The sequence below is a fragment of the Chiroxiphia lanceolata genome, chromosome 1, assembly GCF_009829145.1.
Source record: "Chiroxiphia lanceolata isolate bChiLan1 chromosome 1, bChiLan1.pri, whole genome shotgun sequence".
NCBI classification, from domain to species: Eukaryota; Metazoa; Chordata; class Aves; order Passeriformes; family Pipridae; genus Chiroxiphia; species Chiroxiphia lanceolata.
This window is the reverse complement of record NC_045637.1, coordinates 148,300,273-148,324,782: the sequence shown is the minus strand read 5'-3', so window position 1 is coordinate 148,324,782 and position 24,510 is coordinate 148,300,273. Positions and strand designations below refer to the sequence as shown.

The 24,510-nt window shown below is 39.7% G+C and overlaps 1 protein-coding gene across 6 annotated transcripts in view; it reads left to right on the top strand.

Annotated features, from left to right (window-relative positions):
• DPP6 (dipeptidyl peptidase like 6) overlaps positions 1-24,510 on the top strand; it is a 550,202-nt gene that overhangs the window by 394,078 nt on the left and 131,614 nt on the right. For all 6 annotated transcript variants that reach the window (XM_032687013.1, XM_032687020.1, XM_032686996.1 and 3 more), the window contains exons 4-5: positions 14,508-14,602; positions 16,930-17,004. In XM_032687013.1, coding sequence (XP_032542904.1) covers positions 14,508-14,602; positions 16,930-17,004 — 170 coding nt within the window. The remainder of the gene's footprint in view (positions 1-14,507; positions 14,603-16,929; positions 17,005-24,510) is intronic.

The window sequence follows — 24,510 nt, the reverse complement described above, 5'->3', positions numbered from 1 at the left end:
AAATGTGTGATGGAGGAAGGAGAGCTCTTCAGGGTGTTTGGCCTCTTGTTAAGCCACTGATTCCAATTACTACACACTTGTGGTAGTTTCAGCAGTGATTTCCAGAAACATTTATGTCTCCACACGGTCCATCTTTAGGTGCCCTCTATTCTCTAGGATGAGACTTGCTTACTTTTAGTTTTTCTTTCTTTTTTTTTTTTTTTTAATTTTAATCAAGTCAATTTTCCATTTTTCACACTGCCTGAAGATTTTTACTTGGTGCAAATCACGTTTTCCTGACTCAATAGCTTTCCCTGAGCTTACTCCACTGCTCTTGGACATTTGTTGAGCATGGAATGCTTAACAAGGATTAATTAGACCGGTATGTATTCTACTTGTTCCTTTTAATGAACATTAAATAAATATATGCTGAGATACCATAATTAAATAATTTGAAGACAGGAAATACTGTATTTCTGGTGATTAAAATTTATGTCAGATCTTTTTAACTGGAAATTTAGCAGGCAAGGATTTACTTATCTAAGAAAAAAGTTCCCTCTGAGCTTGGATCTCCTGGCTGTATAAAGCTGTTGAATGTATGAAAAGCATTACTTTATTTTTCTTACAAGAAATAGCAACAGACTTATATAATTCATTAGAAGAAATTTAGAATGAGATAATTAGACATGATCAAGGGAATATAATTATACTTTAAAACCTTACATCAGTGGAAATTCAATTAAGAACAGGAGACCAAAGGTTTGCCCAGCCCCAAATCCTGTTTCCATGAGAGGCAAAATGTGTGTGCGCAAGGATGAGCAAGAGGGCAGCAAACTTCATGCTCTTTTTAGGTCAGGGAATTATCAGATCCTCTTCTATATTTTCTGTTTAGTATCCCAAAATATTTTTCTCTTCCAAGACATGTGCCAAGTGTCCTCCAGAGCCTCTTGCATCCACCATGTCTTTCATCAAATAGTTTCTCTGGCCTGTTGCATGGGGAAGAATACCTGGGAGCTTTCTTTGTCTGATCAGCCTTAGATCAGTACCTTGGATGAATGTTTTCCATCTCTACTATATTAATTTAGAGAAGATGGGATGGGAACTACACACAAGGATTGCCCAGAAATAACAGAGTTGGCTTCTCAAGAGTGTTCACAGTATTGGAGTTTCATGGCACTTGAAGTGTATAAATGTAATATCATCTGTTTGACCCTAAAGAAAAGCCAGATGATTTTGCAGTGTTTTAGAGGTAAAATCTGTAGGTCCCTGTACCGAATCATGCCACACATGCCACACTGAGTAATCGTGATGTCATAAAAGCAGGTGATCTAGGTCCCCAGCAGGAAATCTTCATATGAAACCAGCACTGGGTCTGTACACATCCTCCCAAGTTTTAAAGCTGAATACTTTGCTGACATCTCTTTCCATTGCCAGTAACAAGGAGTAATCTCTGATAGAAAATAAGCTGACCCTTGGTGAGAAACATCCCCTGATTATCAGAGTACAACACCTCTTAAAAAACACTTCTAAGTCTCATGCTCAGCAGGAAAAGAACCCCAGGTAAGACACAAGTATGAAGAAAAAAAGAAGCAAAACAAATTGCAAGGAAAAGGAGTATGGGAAGCAACTCCCTAGAGTATCTGAGTGAGGGAGAGAAAGAGCTGAACATGTAACCAGGTGTGTGTATGGCTGGCCAGGGAGTTTGCCTTCACAACACTGACAGCTGGGTATGATGCCAAGTCTTCATTTTGTTACTTGACTTAAAGTCCCAGCTTCTGGGCACAGGTGACCCACAGAAATACTCTGCTTTGATTCAAAAAAGCAATGTAATAAATAATTTTTTAGTACTCATAAATATTATCACAGTTATTTCTAAATGGTCCTTCAAATGTTAAACTTATTTGGAGGGTAAATGGAGAGAAGGCAATATTTACTTTCATTAGAATAGATAGTTTTGAAATGTCAGGTTCTCTTGAAGTCTTATATCTGATTTCCAATGCTTAAATTTCATAGTAATTCACAAAATCTGTATAATCATCTTCAAAGCATTTTAACTTTTCAGGGAAGGCAGGATGACATGAATGGAGAAAAGTAAACAAAGTCTAGTATGAGAGCAGTGGGAAATTTCAATGCTTTAGCCAAGAAAATTTAAAAAAAGTTTCATCTCAGAAGCATAAGGGGCAAAAGTTTGGATCTATTGGATAAATGATTGTTATTTTGGCATGCACTGGACCTAATAAAAATTAACTGTACAATGGGTGGTGAATTCACCAGTTAGGATAGACTTTGGTCTCATTGCAGTTATGATCCATGTGCTCATTTTCACAGAGTAAACCATTCCAGGGTCTGCTTGGAAGTGTTGGCCTTGCCATTCATACAGTGTAGGAGATCTGAATACTGTGGTACTTTCAGGTAGTCTGAGAAGAACCACCAAGACTTGGACAAACTTCTAAAATCCACCAATTCTGCCCGAAAAGTGTCCAGAAAATTTTCCAATACCCAACACCCTAATAAAACACTTATTCTCCGCTCAGCAGTCAATTTTCCTATTTCCTGGTGGACAAGAGCCCATACCCAAACCTGCTCCTGCAGCTGGCTCTGGATGCTCTCCCAGCTGGAAGCATCAGTGGAGAGTGGAGCCAGCGAGGGCTGAGCTGGCCCATCGCCCCACGGGGGGGTCAATGCACACGTGCTGGGCCACGTGAAGCTGTTTTCCCTGTTTGTTGTTGCTTCAGTTGATGGACTGACTCATTTTACAAGACAAATTGCTTGGAATACTCACGCATAAGACAAGACCCTTATTAATAATTTGGAGGTATCTTTTCCTTCCTTATTCTCCTTCCCGGGGGACTGCGGGCTGTGAACTGTGACATAAAAAATGCCTTAAAACACTTAGTTAAAATATCCCCGAGAGTATACGTGTACATATATATATTTGTTCCATGTATTCCACATATTCCTTCTCACAGGTGTTAATTCCAGGGGCAGCATTTGTGGGAGTTTGCTATTACCTTTTGCCTTGGAGCATTTAGCTGATACTAAACTCGGCAGCATGCATAAGATATGACCTTAAAGCAAATTAACCTTTAACATAAAAATATGTTCTTTATTTATTTTTTATTTTTAATACCTCACAAAGGAAGATAATTTTAGAACTTGCATCACAAAAAAAAGATAGTTTTAGGGCTATATACCAATAATTACAATATTAATGATTTTTCTTCTTTCCTAATGGGCACAGAATTGCTAATTTAACTAAAGTATCAAGCCAGAAGAGTATGAGTATGAAAACAGGAGAGAGATTATTAGAATTTCATAGTTTTTATTTCCTATCCTTCTCCTAGGGCAGGAAACTGAGAACATGTAATCAATTTTCTGTTGCAATCAACTTTTTTAGGGGAAAAAATATTGAACTATACTCAGGAGAGAACAATGCTGAAAATGACTTGTTTTTTATCCAGTTTGAGAGACGTTATCACCTTGATCATACATGGAGCTTGGGTTGTTCCGTCCAAAAAAGATAGATTGTGGTGGGGATAGACATGGTCCAGAGAAGGATAAAGACCATGACAGAAGAATGAAAATGCACGATAAAAAGAGTTACCCTGAGCTATAAAGAAATTATGTAAGGATAAATAAAGAAAAATATGAGGAAGTCAAGTTCTTTTCATTGAATAAGGGCATTCTTTGGTTTTAATGCCATCTGCTGAAGGTTGTTAACTCATTGAGAAGATATTATTGGACAAAAGGTGGATGAGAACTGGAAGAAAGGAGTAATCGCTCTTAACCTTAAACCAAGTTTCATATCAGCTGTTTTGCTTCTGCACCAGCATCAGCATGTTTGCCCTCTTAGCGAAAAAACACTGTTGATTCAAGACCAACATCACAGAAGGCAGTAAGTGTTGCATGATGTCAGTTCCACAGTGGAGAGAGGAATAGGAACAAGAAGAAGTAAAATAAGGAATTCAGGAATTATTTTTGGCATTTGGTATGGGACTCCTTGTAGGAGCTGGCCCAGTCACTACAAGCAAACCTAACTGATGTGAGATATTAAGGGAAAGGTACTCACTTATCATAGAATCATAGAATGATTTGGGTTGGACGGGACCTGAAAGATCATCTAGTTCCACCCCCTCTGCTATGGACAGGAAGATAGTCCACTAAACCAAGTTGCTCAGAGCTCCATCCAACCTGGCCTTGAACACTTCCAGGGATGGGGCATCCACAGCTTCTCTGGGTAACCTGTTCTGTTGCCTCACTACCCTACTTAGCTGACACTGTTTTTTCATTCCCTCATCAGCTGGATTAAAAATTACAAGATTGTATGTATAGTTGCAAAATGTTTCTTCATTAATGGTTCCCTTGCAGTTAGGTGCAGGAAGACTGTTCTCCTCCAGGAGCTATTCCTTGCCAGTCCCCTGCCCTGCATAGTCTCCAATTATTTATTAAGAGTTCTTTGCAAGCGTTGAAAATGTTTCCAGTGGCTTTGTAATATGGTGCCCTCCTGTGACCAGTCCAGAACCAGTAATCACACACTGGTAACCCAAATGTGTAGATATTGGATTTCATGTTTATCTGCCTTGATTTTCAAAAGCCTGAAGTCAGGGTGATGCCCATGGCTCCAACAGACTCCTCACACAGTTAGGCTTCAGCACAGTCATACCGCGTTTGAAATGGCAAAGTAACAAAAGGGATTGTGAAATATTGCCTGCAAAGGTAATTAAAACTTTACCTGAAGCTGTATACACAGCATATCTCCTTGTTAATATACAATGATCTCATTCAGTCTGTACTGCAATTTAAGTACTCTGCCCACGATAATAATAATGAGAAGGGGAAAAAAAAAGCATTCTGTATCTTCTTTCTCTCCATCATGACCACTAACAAGTGTAATTTGTTTAGGGGCAAAGAAAAGGCGGAAAGGGAATGCACAGAGGAAATAAGAAAGCAAGCTGTGGGGTCACGTTTTAATGAAAATTTATCCATGGATTCCTTTTATTCTCAGTGTCAAATGGATTATTATGTTTAGATGTAATGCTTTGGGTTATGCACTCCTCTGTGTGAAGCCAAACTAAATGAGGCAGACAAGACCTGGTGCATTTGGCAGAGAAGGGAGGAGCGAGCGGTGGGTGTCACTGACTGATGCTGCACTGCTCTGAGTGACAGCCAGGGAGTGTTTGGAGCAAGTGTTCCTGCATGGAACAGGCAAGGTGGGTATGACCAAGCAGGAATGATAGCTTGGGCTCTCATCTGAGGTAGCAACTGCAGTGGCAAAAGCTCTGGAGCTTTTATATTCCTGGTAAAATCTGTGCCACTCTGTATTTGGGGATGCACACCCACCTTGGTCACATTGTGGAGCTGGGATAAGCTGGTTCATGCTACCTGTTGTCTGCACTTTGTTTTTCTCTTCAGTTGCATGATGAGACCATGAAGATTATGTGGGGTATGGATAAAGGCATCAGGGACCATTTTCTGGGAAATTAGTTGTTTGGGGTCAAATTGCTTTTGGCCTGTGTTGAATGTGAGAGGTTTCTGACAGGGAATCAAAGGGCTGAGTGTAATCTGCTATCTCCAGCTGTCCTGTAACCCAGGGGTCATCTGCACTATTCCTGCTATAGCATTTAGGGTTTGAAAAGCACATAGCATGAGCCCAGCTGAACAGGAGAAGAAGATGGCAGAGAATTTTTGAAGAAGATTTCTCAGCTCTGGAATACACCAAAGTCAACTCAGTGTGCTGCAAAGCACCCCCGCTGCTGTCAGTCCTTTCAGAGAGAGAAACTGAGGGCAGCAAGCAACAAGGTGTGCGGTTTTACTGTTGTTGTTGTTGGGATTTTGCAGTAGTTTCTGTAATCAAGGTGGTTTGCCCTGGATGGACTAAAAATGGATTTAGATCAGGGAATTTCTCATTCTTTTTTTTCTCCTAATTGTAGCGTATTTCTTTTCCCCCTTCCCTGTGTTATAAAAGCAGACAGAAGCGGGGAAGGGAGTTATTTGAAGTTGAAACAAGTTCTCGATTTCTCACACGGATTTCAGCTTTTCAAGCCTGTGCCACTGAGACGGTATCTGAGCATGCAGAGTTTCCAGACTGGGGCTCTTTGAAGGGAAGTTCTGTCTCATAAATGAGGCAGCAGCAGAATTATACCTGGTTTCAAATTTGGGACTGAAATTTCAAAGGTACACTCTGCCCAGATTTCAGGCTTGGTGCTGAGTCTTCTCTCAATGATATGGAATAAGCTTTTCTTTTTTTTATTTGAATCTTGAAAGATTCGGGATTAGCTAAAAAAGAGAAACAGTCTGGCATTACTGATTTTTACAGTTTTAGCTTTTGACAAGTTAATTTACAAGCCTGCTAGAAGATGCATGTTGATATGGCAATTTTCCTAAGCTATAATTGTGTTTTATTTTGCTAGTACTACTGTAAAAACACTATATTGGTGCACCAAGTGCAACTACATTGAGATGATGAGCAATTAAAACAACTTCTTGCATAATAAAGCACATTCTATCAAGTTGCACTTACTTAATATACCAGTGCAATGTGTTATACAGCATTTAGCAAAATTATGGTAAATCACCTATTTAAAGAAGTCTTTCTTTCAGCCTCACATGTAAAAAAAAAATCCTGGGAACAATAAAAGGATAATGACCCATAATACCAAAAAGCTAAAAATGGTATTTCAGTTGTCTCCTGGAATTAAAGGTTGTAGCAATGTTGTTAAAGGCAAGCTGTTCTTTGTTCCCTGCTGCTCCTTGTGTCAGCATCACAAAGTCTAATAAATTCTTACTTATTTCTGCCAGAGTAGCAAGGCAGGAGGAAATGGAGTTGCTGGTGGGTGCAGGTGGGTTGAGACAAAAGGCAGGGTGGTGGCAGTGAACTGGGATGAGTTACAAGTGCCAGGGTCTACAGGGATCATCTCTAAGGACCAGCTCTCACTGAGAGTGGGATAAAGCTATGAGTATGGAAATGGGTTTTGTTGCTATTCACTGTTCGTGATACTTGCCTCCCACTTTCTCTGTTATCCCAGCTTACTGCAGCACCAGGGAACAGAGGATGAGAAGCTTTCCCTGCATTTTCTCTTTGGGAAGCAGTTCCATATCAAAAAATCTTTGCTTCTGCCTTGGGGAGGGAATTTCAGAGTCACTTGTTTGTGGGTACATGTTATAAATATGAAATGGATGCACTGCAGCATGTCTTGAAAGAACAACAGATCCTGTCGCTAAATGCATCATCACAACAGTCTTATTTCCACCTGAGTTTGTGATTGCATCTGTCTGGACACCTGAATAGGTTTCCATCAGGGACTGATTGTGCTTTTATTTTGCATTCTGATCTATGTGGTGAAGTTTTGCAGCAGATAGCAAGCATGCACAGTCCTAGCATTTGTTCAACGTCTATTCTTAGTGCTCTTCTGAGGAGTAAACCCTACCTGCCCCAGGGACTGCAGGTCCTCGAAGTCCACTCTTCTACATGACCCCAGTTAGGCAGACACTGTGCTAAGTGAGTCGATAATCCTGCAGAGCTAGTAAATAAAATGCAATTTCCCCTTTCATGAAAGCAAAGTAAAATAAGTATTTCCGTAAGCCGGTCTGTGTTCATCCTCCTCCCTGCTCATATCATGCTGCACCTTATTCCTCCTGTTTGGTGATCCTTGTTAATGTTTGCTATATTGTTTTTCTGACAGTTTCTCTTTCCTCTGTGAATTTACCCTGTTCTGTTGTTTACCTCTCTGCTTCCTTTATGTCCAAGTTTTCTCTCTCTCAAAACCAGTCTCTGAAGATAAGGCCAAGCTTCTGCTGCATCTGGCAGTATTAGGGGTTTTTTTTAAGGTTTTAGTCTCACACACAGAAACCTGTTAACCCCAGCTTGTCCTATTTCCACCCCGTGTGCCACTCAGAAAGCCACTTTTTTACAGGAAACCCTAAGTCTCCTCAGTTGACTTTCTCCAGGAGATGCTCACGTGAGCTGTGGGGATGCTGATGCTGATGAGCTGCTCTCTCACGTTGGGCTCTGCTGCACATGGGCTGGTTTGTGGATGCAAATGCTGGTAGTCACAGTGATGAACACTCCCTGCTGCTGAGCCACAGCCAGCCTGGGTGCCTGGTTCAGTCGTGGTGCTGTTCCCACAGAGACATACTCTGTTACAGTGTGAAGTGTCAGCCTCCCCCAGTCCTGCAAATGTGGGTAATCACTACAAGCCAGTGGGGTTTTCCTGTGTGCTGCAGATTGTCTCTGGATAGTCTGGGTTCACCTTCTCCACCCAAAACCGCTGTTTTCCCCACTTCTGGTCTCCATCCACTGTGCCAGGACTCACCTGGCCCTTCAGAAAACTTGCTGAAATGCTAAACAAGCATAATATTTTTTTTAGTTCCACTGCCTCATCCTCATGCATTTTTCCAGATGAATACGACTGTAGTACATAGTGTTACCAGTCTGAAAATACCAATTCTATCTGAAGAAATATCTGTCCTACTAAAATTGCAGTCTTCCTGCCTGTTTTCTTGTCAGATGGTGAGTGCTGACCGGGTGTGTCTGATAGATACCTGTCTGTGAGGACTCCAAGAAACCCCTTGGTTGGTTCAGGCAGTGCTGTCTCCTCAGTGAAGGTGGGCTCAGCCTGGCCAAGAGCAATACTGTGCACTGTGGTGGGCAGTGCTACAGGACTCAGTGGGCAGTGCTTCAGGGGATCTGTAAGCCTCATCCTTCAGATGCAAGATAAGATCCTGAAGGTCTGACTGCTTTAGGTCATTAAATACCCCACAACAACTTTTCCTCTTATGAGGAAAAACTGAAGGGTGCCAGTCCTCTCTTGCTGGCCACATGACACTCCCTGTGCCAGTGCAGAGCTCCATCCCAGCAGCTCACGTGGCCTGGTGCACTGTGACCTGGGTCCCTGGGGATGATGTAGCTCATCCCACAGGACATGCTGCCTTCTGCTCTCTTGACACAGCATAGTATGGTTGCCAATCATGCTGGTTATGCTGGTATCTGGAGGCTCATTTATCTGAAATGGTTTAGAACAACTTCAGGACTTAAACTTCCTTTATTCACCAGTCTGCCTTAATCTTAGGGATTGAGAATGATAATTCCCTCGATGCTGGCTTTCATCAGACTGAACCTCATTCAATTATCTTTCATGTCTCTTGATCTGAAACTACAGGACTTGAGAAGTTACCTTTTCCTCTAAATCTGTGGCTCTAAAAGACTGGAGTGGTCCTAACACTCCTGATCCTGCCTTCTCTGTTTCACTAACTCTTGCTTCTGACTTGCTCGTGTGAATTTTATAACCTTTTTTGTCTGCTTTTAATTCACCAGTTATTGCACTGATAGGAAATTTTGATTTCCTTAAAAATATTGTTTTCAGTGCTAGATTTAAATTCTTATTACTTCTCATATTTTGTCACTAAGTTTTACTTTCTGCTTTCCATAATCTCTGACAAATAATGAAGATTCTCCTCAAAAGCATGTAGGTCCTGCTAGTATCTTATTAACCATTCTCTCTTACAAGCCAGCATTACTGAGTCACAGAATCAACTAGGTTGGAAAAGACCTCTGAGATCATTGATTCCAACCTTTGACCTAACACCACCTTGTCAACACTAAATTTGTGAGCACTGATGATATTGCAAATCTGTGTTCCTGTCAATGGATGTAATTCCTTCAACTTCTTCACACTGCCAGCGCTCAAATTTACTCCTTCTAGAAGTAAAGTTGTCCTAAACCTTCTTGTCTCTGATGAGTTGTTTATTCTGGTGTCCAATCTGACACATAGCAATGAAGACCATGGAAGCAGTGTTGGTTCAGGTAAGTGCTCCTCTATCCCAGTGCTGGGTCTCTCACCACAGCAATAGCTTATGCTATTTTAGACTCAAACCTGGCCCTTTTCAGTGGTCCATAGTGAGGCAACCCTATTTTAGGGATGATAGATGATATATCCTGCCTGTTTCATAGATCATAGAATGGTTTGGGTTGGGAGGGACCTTAAAGATCATCTCATTCCAACCCTCCTACCATGGGAAGGGACACTTCCCACTAAACCCTGTTGCTCCAAGCCCCGTCCAGCCTGGCCTTGAACACTTCCAGGAGTGGGGCATTCTCTCTAATACGTCAGTTTATCAACTGTCCGTGAATTTTTGTACTCTCCTCTTTTATATCATGGCAAATGGTCCATGCTGTCATCTTGCTCTCTTTATGTTGTCCAGTGTTTTCTTACTGGCTGTTGAGGCTGCCTCTGAAGATTGAATTGATGACTTGGGATCCACGAATGATACCAAGTGACAGCCTCGTGATCTTTCTCCTCAGTTTCAGCTGCCAGTTCCAGGTTCAGCATCGCAACAGCACAAGTGGGTAAATTTCCAGAGACCCCATGCCTTTTCCAATGGAAAAACTTTGGAAAGGGCTGGCCAGCTAGCATGCCTGAAAATGCAAAACCTGCATTGGGACTACAGTGCATAATGCATTATTTTCTTAAGAAAAATCCCATATTTTTATCTTCTTTTTCATCCTACAAAGGAGGTCAGCAGGCAGAGCTACCAGGCTAAGCAAACCCAGGTGTGTGCTGTTCCTGGCAAGGGCTCAGTGACTGCAAGGGACACAAGCTCCCTCTCGCTAGGTCTGTTTATTCTGAGTGCATATTTCCTGACTGAATTTAAGAAAGATGTGTAGAAAGAAACAGAGAAGATCTGACACTGCAAATATGTCATTGGTCTTGGGTTTTCTGATTTCACCCTTTCTGCATATCAGGTTTTCAGAAGTTTCTTCTGAGGATCCCCCGTTCCTCTACACTGACTCTGTACAGCCCCAAGGCTGCTCCATTATTTCTAGTAATCACTGGTTTTTTGTAATCAATCACTTTTGTAAGTGTGACTACATATTTGTGTCTATACTCACAGACACTAAATACATTCTACCAACCAGACAATTTCCTGGAAGTTGAAAGAGGGGTGAGGAGTTGGTGAAGTGAGCTTTGCTATTGAATCAAAGAATCATAGAATGGTTTGGGTTGGAAGGGACCTTAAAGATCACCTAGTTCCAACTCCATGGGCAGGGACTCCTTTCACTAGACCAGGTTGCTCAGAGCTCCATCCGGTCTGGCCTTGAACACCTCCAGGGGTGGGGTATCCACAACTTCTCTGGGTAAAAAAGAGATGGAAGAAATCCAAGAAAGATTGAAGAAATGGAATAAATGTTTTTATGCCTGAAAGTTATAATTTTCAGCATCATTTATACTGAGCACCAGCCCCAAAGAAAGGTAGATATAAAAAATGAGATACAGTGATGACCTTTATCAGCTGTGGTGACAACTATAAATCAGGCTGCAAATTCTCATCAGCTCACTGGACAGAATTCATTACAGACGGAAGCTGCTGCATTGCTTTCTGTCTTTGATTGAGGTATGTCCCATTTAAATAAATGCTTTTGCACTGGAACAAATCACACATTTCAAAACAGAAGTCCAGGAATATTATTCATTGATTCTTTTGAGGACTAAGACCAGCTAAACCTCACAGTGTTTTGTTTGGAATATAATGCAGATCAATTTGTTCTTCTCTTAAGCAGACCAATTTTCTGTTCATTAATTCAGATGCTGTGTTGATGGCTTGTATTGAATATAATAGCAAGATTTACAGCCCTAACAAATCAGCACTGCTTCATTTATTCTTCCTTATACATTCTAGATATACATGCAGCAGATTAGCACCTGATTTTAAACTTGTTACACTTTAACAAATAAAGGGAAAGTGTATTGTCTCCTACTTCCAACCATGGAACAACTTTTATGTAATCTTCTTTAAGTTTCACAGTTTATTAAAACATTATGCTTTTTTGGAGCACAGGGAACAATAAAATTTAGTAGCAATGCCATTATGGGCAGTAATGTAACTTCCTTCAGTTCCTGTGATGCTCAAAAAACAGGTCCACAGACTCATTAGATTAATAAGCTACTTTACCTGTGTACTGAACTTTGAGATGAGTTTCATTGGTTTTTTTTTCCTGTAATAAGGCAATATCCTGAGAGGCTTACAATTATCCAAATGCTTTTTCTGCCTAGCATGTAGTGTGTAATTGGAAAACATTCTGTGTTGTTGACATAGGGTGATTATTAAAGCAGTAATCCTTTCCGAAATGTCTGATAATTAGGTAATACTCTGTCTCACAAGTTCAGTTTTTCTTATTATTTCTGGAATACCTGAAAATACTAATTTGGACTCTATTCTTTCCTCAAATATAAAATGATTCCTCAGCCTTCATGGCCTCAAGATATAAAGACAAGTTGTGTAGGAAGCAATAATACTTTTTCTTGTGTTACTTCCTAAATTGTTGGCAAAAAGACATTTCTTTAGGATCTGGACACTGAAACTGGAAGTTAGAGTTGTAAATAAGTTGGTGCTGAATCAGACCCCAGAGATTGTCTCCTCTGGTATATGGTCCAGGACAAGGGCAAATGTTTAGGGAAGATTCTAAAAAGCAGGTGAATTTCTCAAGATGATGATTCAAGGTATTCTTCTAGTCCTTCACAATGGCAGGTTCGAGGGCTTCCTGAAAAGCATTTCCCTTCAAGGCCCATAATCTTTGATGGATTTTCCTTCCATTTTTCTAATTCTTGTTTGGATCCTCCTGCAGCCTTGGCACCCACTCTACTCTGTGACTGTGACTTCTACAGCTTGTTTGCCTTCAGCATGAAGAAATAATCCCTTTTATTTGTGTTGAACCTGACGCTGACTTGTGGCATCTAGTGCTTCCCAGTATTTATTTTGGAAAAGGCAGGGAATGAGCATCCATTATTTACCTTCTCCATACTGCTTGTGACTTTTTTGACTTCTGTCACAGTTCTGTTCAATCAGTTCGTTCCCAGGTTTAAGAATCTTAGTTCGTCCAGTCATAAATTGTATGAAGGAATATTTTAAAGACAAATGCAAGCCTTAATCTATTTCAGATCCATCATTTTTATTCAGGGACAAAGGTGGTGATAAAATTTGTTCCATAATTTAAAAAAAAGAGACGCTTTGAGAACTTTGCCTATGAGTCTGAAGGGAGGTTGCTCTGATTTGGACGCTGAGAATCATAAAGTCTTTAAAACTTTGTGGTTTGGAGAGAATCATCAGTATTGCAGCAACCATTTGACCTCACAGGTTGGGATTCATCCCAATCTCAGAGCAGTTTTTTTTTCTTCCTCAACTTACATGTAAATCTGTGATATGGAGAAGGAGATTTTTTACTGATAGCAATAAGTAGAGCGCAGAAGCTTCTTGTCTGCACTTTCAGAGCATTTCATAACGTAATGACTGTGATGAGGATTGTCATCACCAGCTTGGAAACAAAAGACTGAAAGCTGAATAAGAAGTGTGCTAGGTCTGTACACCAAAGTTTTGAAAGTTTCTAGACCCAGTGTTGTCTTTAGCAGGTTACCCCAAGCTGGGCAGTGCACACCTCTGAGGTTACATTGAGCTGGATCTGTGCTTGTACGAATCCTGGAGGATTTAAACTCCTTTTTGACTCATCCCAGGACAAGCCATGGATAATGTTAAACCATTCATGTGTTCCTGACATTGGTGGGATGCACCATGGTAGTCTCTCTGGGGTAGCCACAGTGAGGGTAGGCAATGAGGAATTGTTTCCCTAACTGAAACTGGAAGCAGAAGTTTAGTAGGATCCATCAGTTCTCAGTCTCAATTTAGCCAGGTTGCAAAAAAGGTATAACCCCAGTCCTGTGCCCAGAAAATCTGCTGACTCTTTTAATGGCAGTGTGCTTGGTACTTACATTTTATCTGTGGAGCAGTGCATATAAGCACTGATCAAACTTGAGCTTCAGTTTAGGACATCCCTTTATTATTGTAACTCGTTTGGAGTTCCTTTCATATGTCTATCCCAGCCCTTCTGTCAAGTATGTTGTGAGCTTTGAGAGCTGGACACTGCCCTCCCACTGTGCAGCAGCTACCAGAGGGATTCTTGTCCTTGTCCAAATGTCCTGAGAGCTGCAGTAGTCCCAAAGTGCAATAGAGATGAGCTGATTTGTCTTTTTCATGTGAAAATGGTGTTTTCTTTACATGCATCTCCTCCGGTAAAAGTTCGCAAAACAAATGTCAGAGTTGGAATATCTGCACAATATTAGGTTCCAGAATCTGCTTTGTAGAGGGTGATTTGCCTTTCCCTTCCTAGGCTTATTAAACTCCTACAGAGACTGTGGATCTTGGAAACCTTTAAGCCTAAGGAATACTTTTTGACCTTGTCTTTTCTACACTAGCAATGTAACAAGCAGTGGATGTACATTCAAAACGGGTCACTCTCTTGCATCCAGCTACAGGAAAATGTGTCACAATAAACACGTGACAAACACTAACCATGAGTGTCCTGAAACCCTGTCCATGATGACTGTCCTGAAAGCCACTTTTGTCAATGGCTGTTTTAAAAAATAATCTGTGTTCTTCAGAAGGAAGTTCCCAGCAGTGCTTTTGGTTCAAGTGCATAACTAGGTTCCACACAAACAATTTCAGATTTCCTTAATGTTCTTTTGTTTTCCTCCTTACAGATACTGAATTCATTTATAGAAACCAGAATGGCACAGTGATTCTGAGGAATGTCGAAACTAATAATTCAACAATATTAATAGAAAACAAAAAAATTGTAAGTATTTTCTGTAATGAGTAGCTGAATTTCATGGTCCTCTTGCAGCTGGATCAGTAAAGCAGAAAATGACTTGGGTTTCAACTTCTTGTATTGTCAAGGAGAAGCAATACACTGTTAATACTATGGGCTATGCAGTGATGGATAATGTGAGAATGAACTCCAGCTTTTATTATTATCCTGCAAGCTCACTTTCTCTCATACTACTGGAAAGTATCATATAGATATTTGAAGCTAGTCTTGCATATCATACATAATTGAAAGATGCATAATTCTCATCTTTGCATGTTTAATATAGAAGACAATTGATATAATTTTCTGTCGGTTGTTGTCATTCTCTCATTCCTCCATGCAAATACTTGTCCTTTAGTTTGCGTATTTGCTGATTTTTCTTGCCTAATGGTTGAAATGTAATTTCAGTGTTGTTTATGACTAGTGTTGAGGAGTGGAAGTAGAGTTGCAAATGAGAGAAACCCTAAGAAATTATTCTTAAAAGATATTAGTAGGTGGTAGAGTACTACTTATAGTGAAAAAAGTGGTTTGTAGCATTGTTTTCTGTAATTGATGAAGCCAGCATTGTGGCAGAAGTTAGTACATTAATTGTATTAATTATTTTTAATGAGACAAAGAATTTATCACTGAATTATTATTGCAGGACCCAACCTTAAACTTCAAATGCTACATTTAACCTTCAACCTTTGCTACATCACATAAGCAATCCTCTTTTACCTTTCTTTACAATTCTGCTAAGGGTGAAGTCATGAGCTGGCTTCCTTTAATGTCAAGGTCTGTTGGAGTCAAACTGCTTCTATTTTGCCTCCATTTATTCCACTGGGTTTTTTTTAATTTTTGTGAGAAAAGCACAGCGCTGTAAGATAATCCTACATTTTCATACCTTCCTACTGCCTGTTCTGCCCTTGTTCCTCTGCCCTCTCAGATCACCTCCCCATTAAACCAGGAAGTCCCAGTGCAAGAGCTGCTGTTACACCTCACCCAGGCATGTTGTCTTTTCACTCTTCCTTCACAGCCCTGGGTCAGAAAACTTTTGGTACATTGGGATGTTTTCTTTTCTCCATATTATTGTATAACATGTTATTAGTATAACATGGAGATTATATAAAATCTCCCTTCATGCTGACACTGCTGGCTCTCACACTCCCCTGTACCTCCCCCATCCTGATCTGTGCTGGACCATCAGCCCCTTAGATTGCTCAGAGAGATGGTGGATTCCCCATCCCTAAAAACATTCAATATCAGGTTGGGCAGGGCTCTGAGCAACCTATTCTAGTGCAAGGTGTCCCTGCTTATTGCAGAGAGTTGGACTAGATGGCCTTTAGAGGTCCCTTCCAACCCAAATCATTCTATGATGGTATGACCAGTCCCCTCCACCTTTGGCCATCCCCTGGGCTCCTCCCACACCACATCCAGCATCACTGACCTTGGGGAGGACTCCCCCAGTGGGGTGCTCTGCATTTCTCTGCAGCTCAAATTCCCCATTTCCCTGCAGCCCAAATTCCCCTTTCCATTTTGCTCTATGGGAATCTCTCAAGGACTTACATCTAATGTGTTAGGTGAGAGGGTGAGGTTTAAAAGGCAGTGAGTGGATGAGTGACATGTGAGTGCCACCTCTCTTTGACCTTGGTGCCATCTGTGCCAGCAATGTATTATATTGAAACACACTGGCAAGGAGAAATGGCTTCACTATACAAATGAAAAGTGGAGCAGGAAAAAGGTGACTCCTGACAAGTCTGAGATATTTTGGCATCTCTTCTTGTTAGCAAGACTTACAGTGCTGCTTTTAGCAGAACCCAGGTCAGGGTGCACCTGGAAAGCCTTATCACCACAGCATCCCAAAGACTTTTAACTGGGGAAAATGGAATAATTTTCCTCAGTGTTGTAATTGAGAGAGGTAGTGGTATCTCTAATACTAGTTTACTCCAGAAGCTGTTTACTGTTTGTCATTGCCTGCACTGGACAGTGGATACAGAGAACAAAAGGGAATTAATAAATTTCCATTTATCAGAGTTTTCTTCTAACTACTGCCTACAGCTGCCACCTCACCAGCCACTTTGCAGTAAGAGAAAATTCTGATTTTTTGAGATAACTGCATGCTCTGAGTCACAATGCATTTAGTCTTTCTCTTATGTGGGTATATAGGTGCCCACATAACATTTCTGGTGTTTGAAAAAAGATGTGATATTTTATTTTCCAAAACACTTAATCTGGCAGTGTTCTTTATTTTTAGAGACATGGTCATAACAATTAATTCTAGGTGTCATTAGCTTGAAAACAAAAACATTTATTTCGATGTTTTATTTATTTTCTAGGTCTCCCTAAAGGCCATCCGATATGAAGTATCACCTGACCGGGAATATGCACTTTTTGCTTATAATGTTGAACCAGTAAGTAAATTAGATTTGATTTCAAAATACACAGCCAGTAGCAAACCTTTTTTTTTTTCCACTTTTATGCCAGTAAGATGATATTTCAAATTAATTGCTTCCTATGAAACAAAGTAAGAAACCCCCTCACTTAGCAATTCTGAGAGCATGTCACACTGCCATCTAGTAGAGGAGAAAGGTATAAATTAGACCGTAGAGGAAACACTGTCATTGCCAGGATTTTATACTCTTTGGGAGGGGGATTGTAAGGACATGTCTTTGCTACAAGTATTTCTATTCCTCTTCTGTGATTTTTTTTTTCCACGGTGCCTTTTTCAGCCGCCCTATAAATTTCTTCCCCAGAATAAAAAGCTACTGTCAGTGTCTCCCACAACTGAAATAATACATTAATTATGGTGTCACCATTCCCAGTGCTGCAGTTAGGGTTGAGCTATCACTTTCATTATAAATCCTTTTCTTCAGAGGTTTAGATATAAATCACTCATAAAAAAAATCACCATTAGGTTGCTACTAAGTTCTAGATTACAGTGAATTTTCTTCCAAACTTCAAAAGTGAAAAGTGTAATGAGTCATTTTTAAATGATGACCAAAGAATCAAACATGGGAGAAGAAATTCTTCTTCATGAATAATATTTATGTTCTTTTTCAATTCTGCTGGTATAAGGCCTGAAATATTTGAATGATAGCTGTGCTGTACTACTTGGGTGAACTATAAGCCCTATACATTTCATTTCCATAATCTAGAATTGCACCAATTCCTCAAAATGAAAATAACTAATTCACTAGAAACTGTAATTCTTTTTCCATAACATAAATAAAACTTCATCTGCTAACCAAAGGAAATTTGTCAATCCTTTAGGTAGTAGATGTTGTGGCTCTGTTGCTCATATGAATTCTCTGCTATCATCTTTGGAGTTATTCCTGACTCAGTACTATAAAAGTCAGGGGAACCATGCCTGGTGTTAGAAAATGTTAAAGTAAAACTGTATCAGAAACGTTAGGAATAATTCATAATGATTTTTCCTGGGAAATTACAGCCGATGTGACTTCACTTACCTGAAGCTTATCAGAGTTCTAGACAGAGATGGATGTCGAAGTGTTAAGTTAATTCTAAACATGGGGAAGACAGTCTAAGGGCCACTGAGCAAGCAGAGCCTTTCCCTAAAAGCCTCTTGCTTTGTGAACCAGAGATGTTTTGTAAAATTCAGTTCTTTTAGTGGAAATTGGCCTTTGGCTTTGGCAGCCCTGTGCCGACGCTGCTCAGATGCGCTGTGCAAGTCGGAAGAGCCCCTGAGGAGAAAGGGCTTCCTCAGTTCCTCTGAGAATGACAGAAAAAGGTCTATAATGACAAAAATATAAGATTGCAAAAAAAATCATGTCTAAAAAAGGGTAATGATGAATTCACTTTTTATTCTCAACCTTTATCCACTGAAAGGGCTGCCCACTCAGAAAATCTGCAAGAAGCAAAGTTACGGGGGCTTTTGTGACTTTGTGCCCAGCCTGTAGAGGAGTGCTTGATGTAGGCAATGTGGAAGGAGGGGGATGGGGATGGGAATGGAAAGGGATGGACTGGATGTGTTTCCCCTGCATCCTCCTCTCTGCTAGTCAGTGCTTGCAGATCTGTGAGTTTGAGGTACAGGCAAATGTGTTTGTGGTCCTTGAGATGCCTGGCTGAGAAGACAGAGCAGCACACAGCCATGTGCCCCTTTCCTCACACCACATCTTCTTCCAGAGAGAAAAACCCAAGGTGGAAAGCTGAAAAATGACCTTTGGGAAGATTTCAGGGTGTGACATATGTGAACACAGTGTAAGAGAACGTTGCAAATTGTTCAGGTATTCATATATAGCAAGAGTTCCTGATATAGTCCTCTGAAGCAAAATACAACAAAACAAAACCCCCTCTTTTTTTCCTCTAAGACCCATGTTTATGGAGAGAACAAAGTTTGTTGGTTTGACTTCTTTTGGTTTTTTGTTGTTTTTTTTTAAGATGAAGCATACTAATAAAAAGGTAGTTAGATTCATTCTTGATAATTGCATTCTTAAGCCGTGATGGGTGGCTCTTTGAGTATTAAAGCAGCAATAACTGTTAAATTACTTCTTCAGCTTTCTTCTCACTTGGTATGCAGACTGTAGCTACAAATAATTGCATCCTAGTTAGCTTTTCACATTTTCTGTATTTCAAACTGTATTCTTGGACAAAATTCAAATTATGCTGTTTTCTGCAACACAAGAAATTGATTAGTAAAGCTGTGGGCAGTTGTCCTTGTTTCAAAGTCAAAAGAAAATTTCAGGAGATGTATTGGCAAAGGACATGTCTTTAAAGATTAATTCTACAATTTCAAAAAGGGAATGTCTTGTAATTTTTTTGTACTTATTTTATAGGTGTTAGAAAGTGTTTCTTTTTTTTTTTTTTGCCATTTGTAAGTGTGATGTGCTGCCTTTTAATTGTTTGTGGATATAAATGTTTTCATCATTTTTGTACACAGTACAAGTTGTGCTGTATTTACATATGTGTATAATATCTTAATATGCATAATGTGAATTATCATTTATCTGAATTCTGACATGAATGGATTCAATCTCCATTTTTAATAGTAGCTAGGAATAAACATCAAAATGCAAAAGCACAGTGTGTCACTCCACTGAAGTGGAATATTTTAAAGAAAAGTGCTGCAAAGTCATTTCCTGCCAATAATAGTTCCTCCTATGGTTCTTCTGTTTGTTTGCACAGAAGCATCTCTGCTCAGTGTTGATCTGGGTAACAGCACTGACACCCACATTGGAATAACACAGCACTGAACTGGCAGACACCTATTTTGCAAAGCCACTGAGGCAACTAATATGTGTTTTCCTGCTGTATCCCTTCATCATCTTAAAGGATAATGAATTAAAGCATGTTCCTTAAAATATATTTCTCCCAGGAGGCTTGGCAGGCAGCTGTGAGACTGGCATGGGTACACTGTGGCTAGTCAGGCTGTCAGGTTTCATTGTAAATGCTTTTTTGCAGTGCTTATATTTACAGAAGTTTAATCTTTCAGGCAGCAATATTCTGGGTAAGCCTTGTGCTAATAGGGAGCTTTTCTAACCTTGAACACAGAAGATTTGTTCTTTTTCTGGAAAGGTCACAGGGAAGGCACCAGGCTTCTTTGCCTTCAAATACTCCTGCAGTTTTTCCGTTGTATGTTTTTTCTTTCTTTACACTGAAGCAAGGTGCAACCTGAGGCTGAAACAACAGGGTGAAGTTTGGGGAAAGCATCGGGGAATAAACACATCTGTAGAGAAGCTTTGATTTCAAATCATCCTTCACCAAAACAAGTGCATGGGGCTCTGATACAGGGTTTAGTCACCCCAAAACACACAGACAAATGGGGGTTGGCTGAGGCATCTCAGCAGAAAGGGTGCAGAGGGTCAAGGCTGTCTCTGGTGGTGTCAGGCCAAAGCCACTCTTGCCCAGCACATGGCATTGCTGGGCAAGCTCCATGCTCCCTACATACCTCCCAGGGAGACACGGAGGTCTGTGGGCTGGAATCACCTCTGTGGTTCTCCATGATCTCCAAAAGGGATTTCTGAAATAGCCAAGTGACAAAACACCTCTTAAATCCAGTAGCATTTCTGTGAGGGACTGTGGTAGAGTAAGAGTAAAGACGAGTAAGAAAACCCCTTGTGTGGCTTTCTGTGGTAGAGTTATGAGTGGAGTTTGTGTAATGAAATAAATGAAATAGAGGAAATAGGTGAGAAGAAAAGTGATTCTCTTGAGTGACACAGTGAGACATTAAATAGGGAATACTTAATTGCCTTTATTATGAATAAGTGTTGTCATCATGCAAGAGAGGAAATGAAGTGGCCAGGATTATTCTTAAAGCTATTTGTTCTTCATCTCCAATTTGCCAGTCCATTACCGTGTTTGTGCTAGTTAAGAGCAATTGCACACAGGCATCCTGGCTGATTCGGGTGAACCAAACTGCAAAGGTATCTGAATAAAGTTAGGGCTTGGAGACTTTCACAGCTAGCATTTTTCAACAGATGCTGTTACCTATTTTGCAGTTAAAGAAATGCTTTTTTATAATGCTGAAGGCTGCAAAGAATTAATCTTTGTTGTAATTAGAACAGACACAACTATTATTTTTTAGAGTAGTTCGTATGGTGAGTTCAGTATTTCTGTTCTCCCTGACTCTTGCCACGTCTCTAACAGGAGTGATGGGACCAAAGACACTTCAAAAAGACCAAGGCCAGACCATAGGCTTTGTATTTAGAGTGTGAATGAAGTAAAAAAGCATTATTTACAGAAAGCAATATATTACTATTGTTTTTGCCACTATTTCTTACTATTTCTTCAATTTCCTTCAATTCCTTCAATAACAACCTATTCCACTGGTTGTCCTGTGGAATGAACAGGTTTAGTGCTTATGGTTCAATTACAGCATCATACTGCTTTAATTAGTTGTGTAAAAATTAAAATAATGTAACACTTATTATTTCCAAAACATTAATGGGTATAAATATTAATGAATCCTCACATCTTCCTTTTGAGCTAGGTGATAACCATTATTATGATAAGTATGCCTCTGAAAATTAGACATTGTCATAACTATCATCAGTAATACTACTCATATTGTAGCCATGATATTTATTACTTAATTGAAATGGATTTACCACGGCTAGAAATAGGTTTATATAAATCTGTTTTCTTTCTGTGGCAATAAATATATTACAAATTTACTTTTTTCATTCCCACCCAGTGTTGTTTTCAGAAACAGTGAAAATTATAATGATTCCATGATAAAGTGAGCACAGATAGAATATTAGAACCATAAAATAATGCTACCTGGTTTAGTGATTGTTGCTTAATTTTTGGCATTTGCTGTAAATCAGTAGTTTATGAGTGGGGCGTTTTGAAGGAAAAAGTTTATGTTTATGGTTTTTCATATCTTTTTTTCAATATGAATGCAGTTTTGAATCCTTGTTGCTCATAAACCAGAAGGACTCCTCTACTGGAAAGCTGCACAATAAAAGGGCAGTGTTCACTGTTATTAGCTGGTGGCTAAAACTATTTTTCCAACATTTTCAAGCCTAAAGCACTGCAACTTTGTATACTTGTGAGAGATAGGTATTGTTATCAGGATAAATAATGTATTAGGATAAATCACTTCCTAAATAAAAAGAAGAAAATAAATCAGTCTTAATAATGTGCAGTTTATATTAGTTAAAATATTTTTCAGTTATTACATCTGTGCCTGTGTGTATCTTCAAGCAAAGTATCTTCTCTTTTCTCAGCTCACCAGAGGAGTCATTCAGTACTTTTGTAGTGAGCAGAAGCCAAGTTTTTAATGAATTAGTGGAACCACACAGACCAACCACTCATTAAATCTGATAGTTTGCTAAATTTGGGGTCTTTTCATGAAAGCAACATCTTCAGTTGCTTTCCATAGAATAAATATTACTAATACCATTCAGCTAATCTTTAATATTTCAATTAAATGCTCACAGTTTCTGAAAATGGCAGCATTTTTATGAGTATGCCTGTGGGGGCTTTTGGTGAGATGATTCTGGGGTTCCAGGGCTGAAGATGGGGACCACATTTTTTTCTCCTTATTCTTGCAGATCCTGTTTTGAGTCATATTATTTTAACAGCCAAGATCAGTAGTGTAAATAACCTTGTTTAATAAAGTTCTTTTTATCCTCTTTGTAGTAGGACAGCAGCACTCCAGCTACATTTGCATAACTAAAGCTAGAGGCTTGTGTGTCCAGAAGTGTTGTATTAACAAGAAAGTGCTAAGAACATAGAGAAGGTTAATTTTGTGGGTGAGAGTTTACTTTGGATTTGAAACCTAAGCAGCAGCTATTGTTTGACAACATTTAGAGGCAATAATTTATTTTAAAAGGAGATCGTGGTGGGATTTTTTAATTATGAATATGATCTATTTAAAATACCCTTTGTGAAAGACAGCCTATCTTTTCTAATCTCAAACCCACCATGCAGAAATTCCCTAATCTGCAATTTTCAGCAAGATAGACAAAACAGAATTTTCAAAGGCACTGGAGAAGGTTGATTCAAAAACATTAATACACTTCCATTTGCTTTTCTGTCTGACTTGGGGGAGTGTATCTAACCCAGGACATCAGCTTTTCACTGTCACCTCGTATTGAATAAACCAAAGCTGCTAATACATGAAACCTCGGCAGCTGGGAGGTTTTCCTACCTGTGAATCTCAGTGCAGGCAGAAGTAGCAGTATCTCTGTCAGACATACCAACATGCTGAGTTTCTCTGTCGTGTGTTGGTATCAGTAGCTGTTTCAGCTTAATTAATGTTTGATATCTGCAGTGGCGCAGAGAGGGAGGGAAGTTTGCCACACAACTCTAGAGGGATTTATGGGTTTTCAAAACTCTATTACAGCGTTGTGCAAACACTGTCTTCTCAGGTGTCCTCAGCCATGCCTCTGACAGTAGAGCCCTTTTGATGCCAAATTTTGTCTACTGCACATGCTTACAAAATTCTTACTACAGGAGGGTGGACACACACTTTAATTGAGTAAACGTTATCAAGTGGTGGGAATATTTGTTCTTACTGCTCAACAATCATGACTCTGTCCAGTTTTCGTCATGTTGTTTATTCAGAATAGAAATTTTTGACACAGGTACAGGCCAATGGAGCAATAATTACGGACAAGTCTAATCCTAGAGATCTCTTTTGAAGGAGAAACCACAGAAAATAATTTCAATGTTGCTAACTTTCAGGACCAATTTTGGACTAACACAGGAAAAGAAAATAAGTCAGACCTATTCTTTATTTTATTTGGTTTGGAGGACCTTTGTGATTCATTTGAAATCCCAACAAAGCTCCAGCAGAAACTGTGTTTCTTTATGTAGCCTGAGTGGTTCTTTGCTCTTAATATCAGTTCTTCTGCTTTCACACAGCTTGTTTTAATTACAGAAAAAAAGTGGCTTAAACAAGGAGTTAGAGCACACTAAGAGCTGAAACAAATTAACTGCAGGGAAATTTTAATAGTTAAGTTCCTTGGGCCATGGGGCAAGGGATTGTTATTTAAAATTAAGGGTCTGTCATTGTAACTCAGTAGAAACAGCAAAAAAAAAAAAAGTGGACTTAAAAGACATATCCCACATCTGCATACTTTTTCTTTATTTTCCATAAAAGGCAATGAGTGTCAGCAAAGAGGAATGTCTGGGTGGAGGCTGCTTGTGTCTATTATTCATGGAAAATGTGTTTGCATCCCTTAAATGCAAAGAAAGGGTGCTCACCTCATCCTCAGCAGGTATTCTTGGAGTGGGATCATCTCAACATTGAAGGAACCTGGTCTAGTAGAAGGTGTCCCTGCCCAAAGCAGGGAGGTTGGAACTGGGTGATCTTCCAGTTGATCTTCTGAAATGATGATCTGAGTACATTCATAAAACACAATATGATGGGTTTGCCTGAGCTGGGAAGCAAAGCTCTTCACAGCCAGTCTTCCTGCAGTCCTCCGTCCCCATATTCCAGTTTCCTTCTCCCT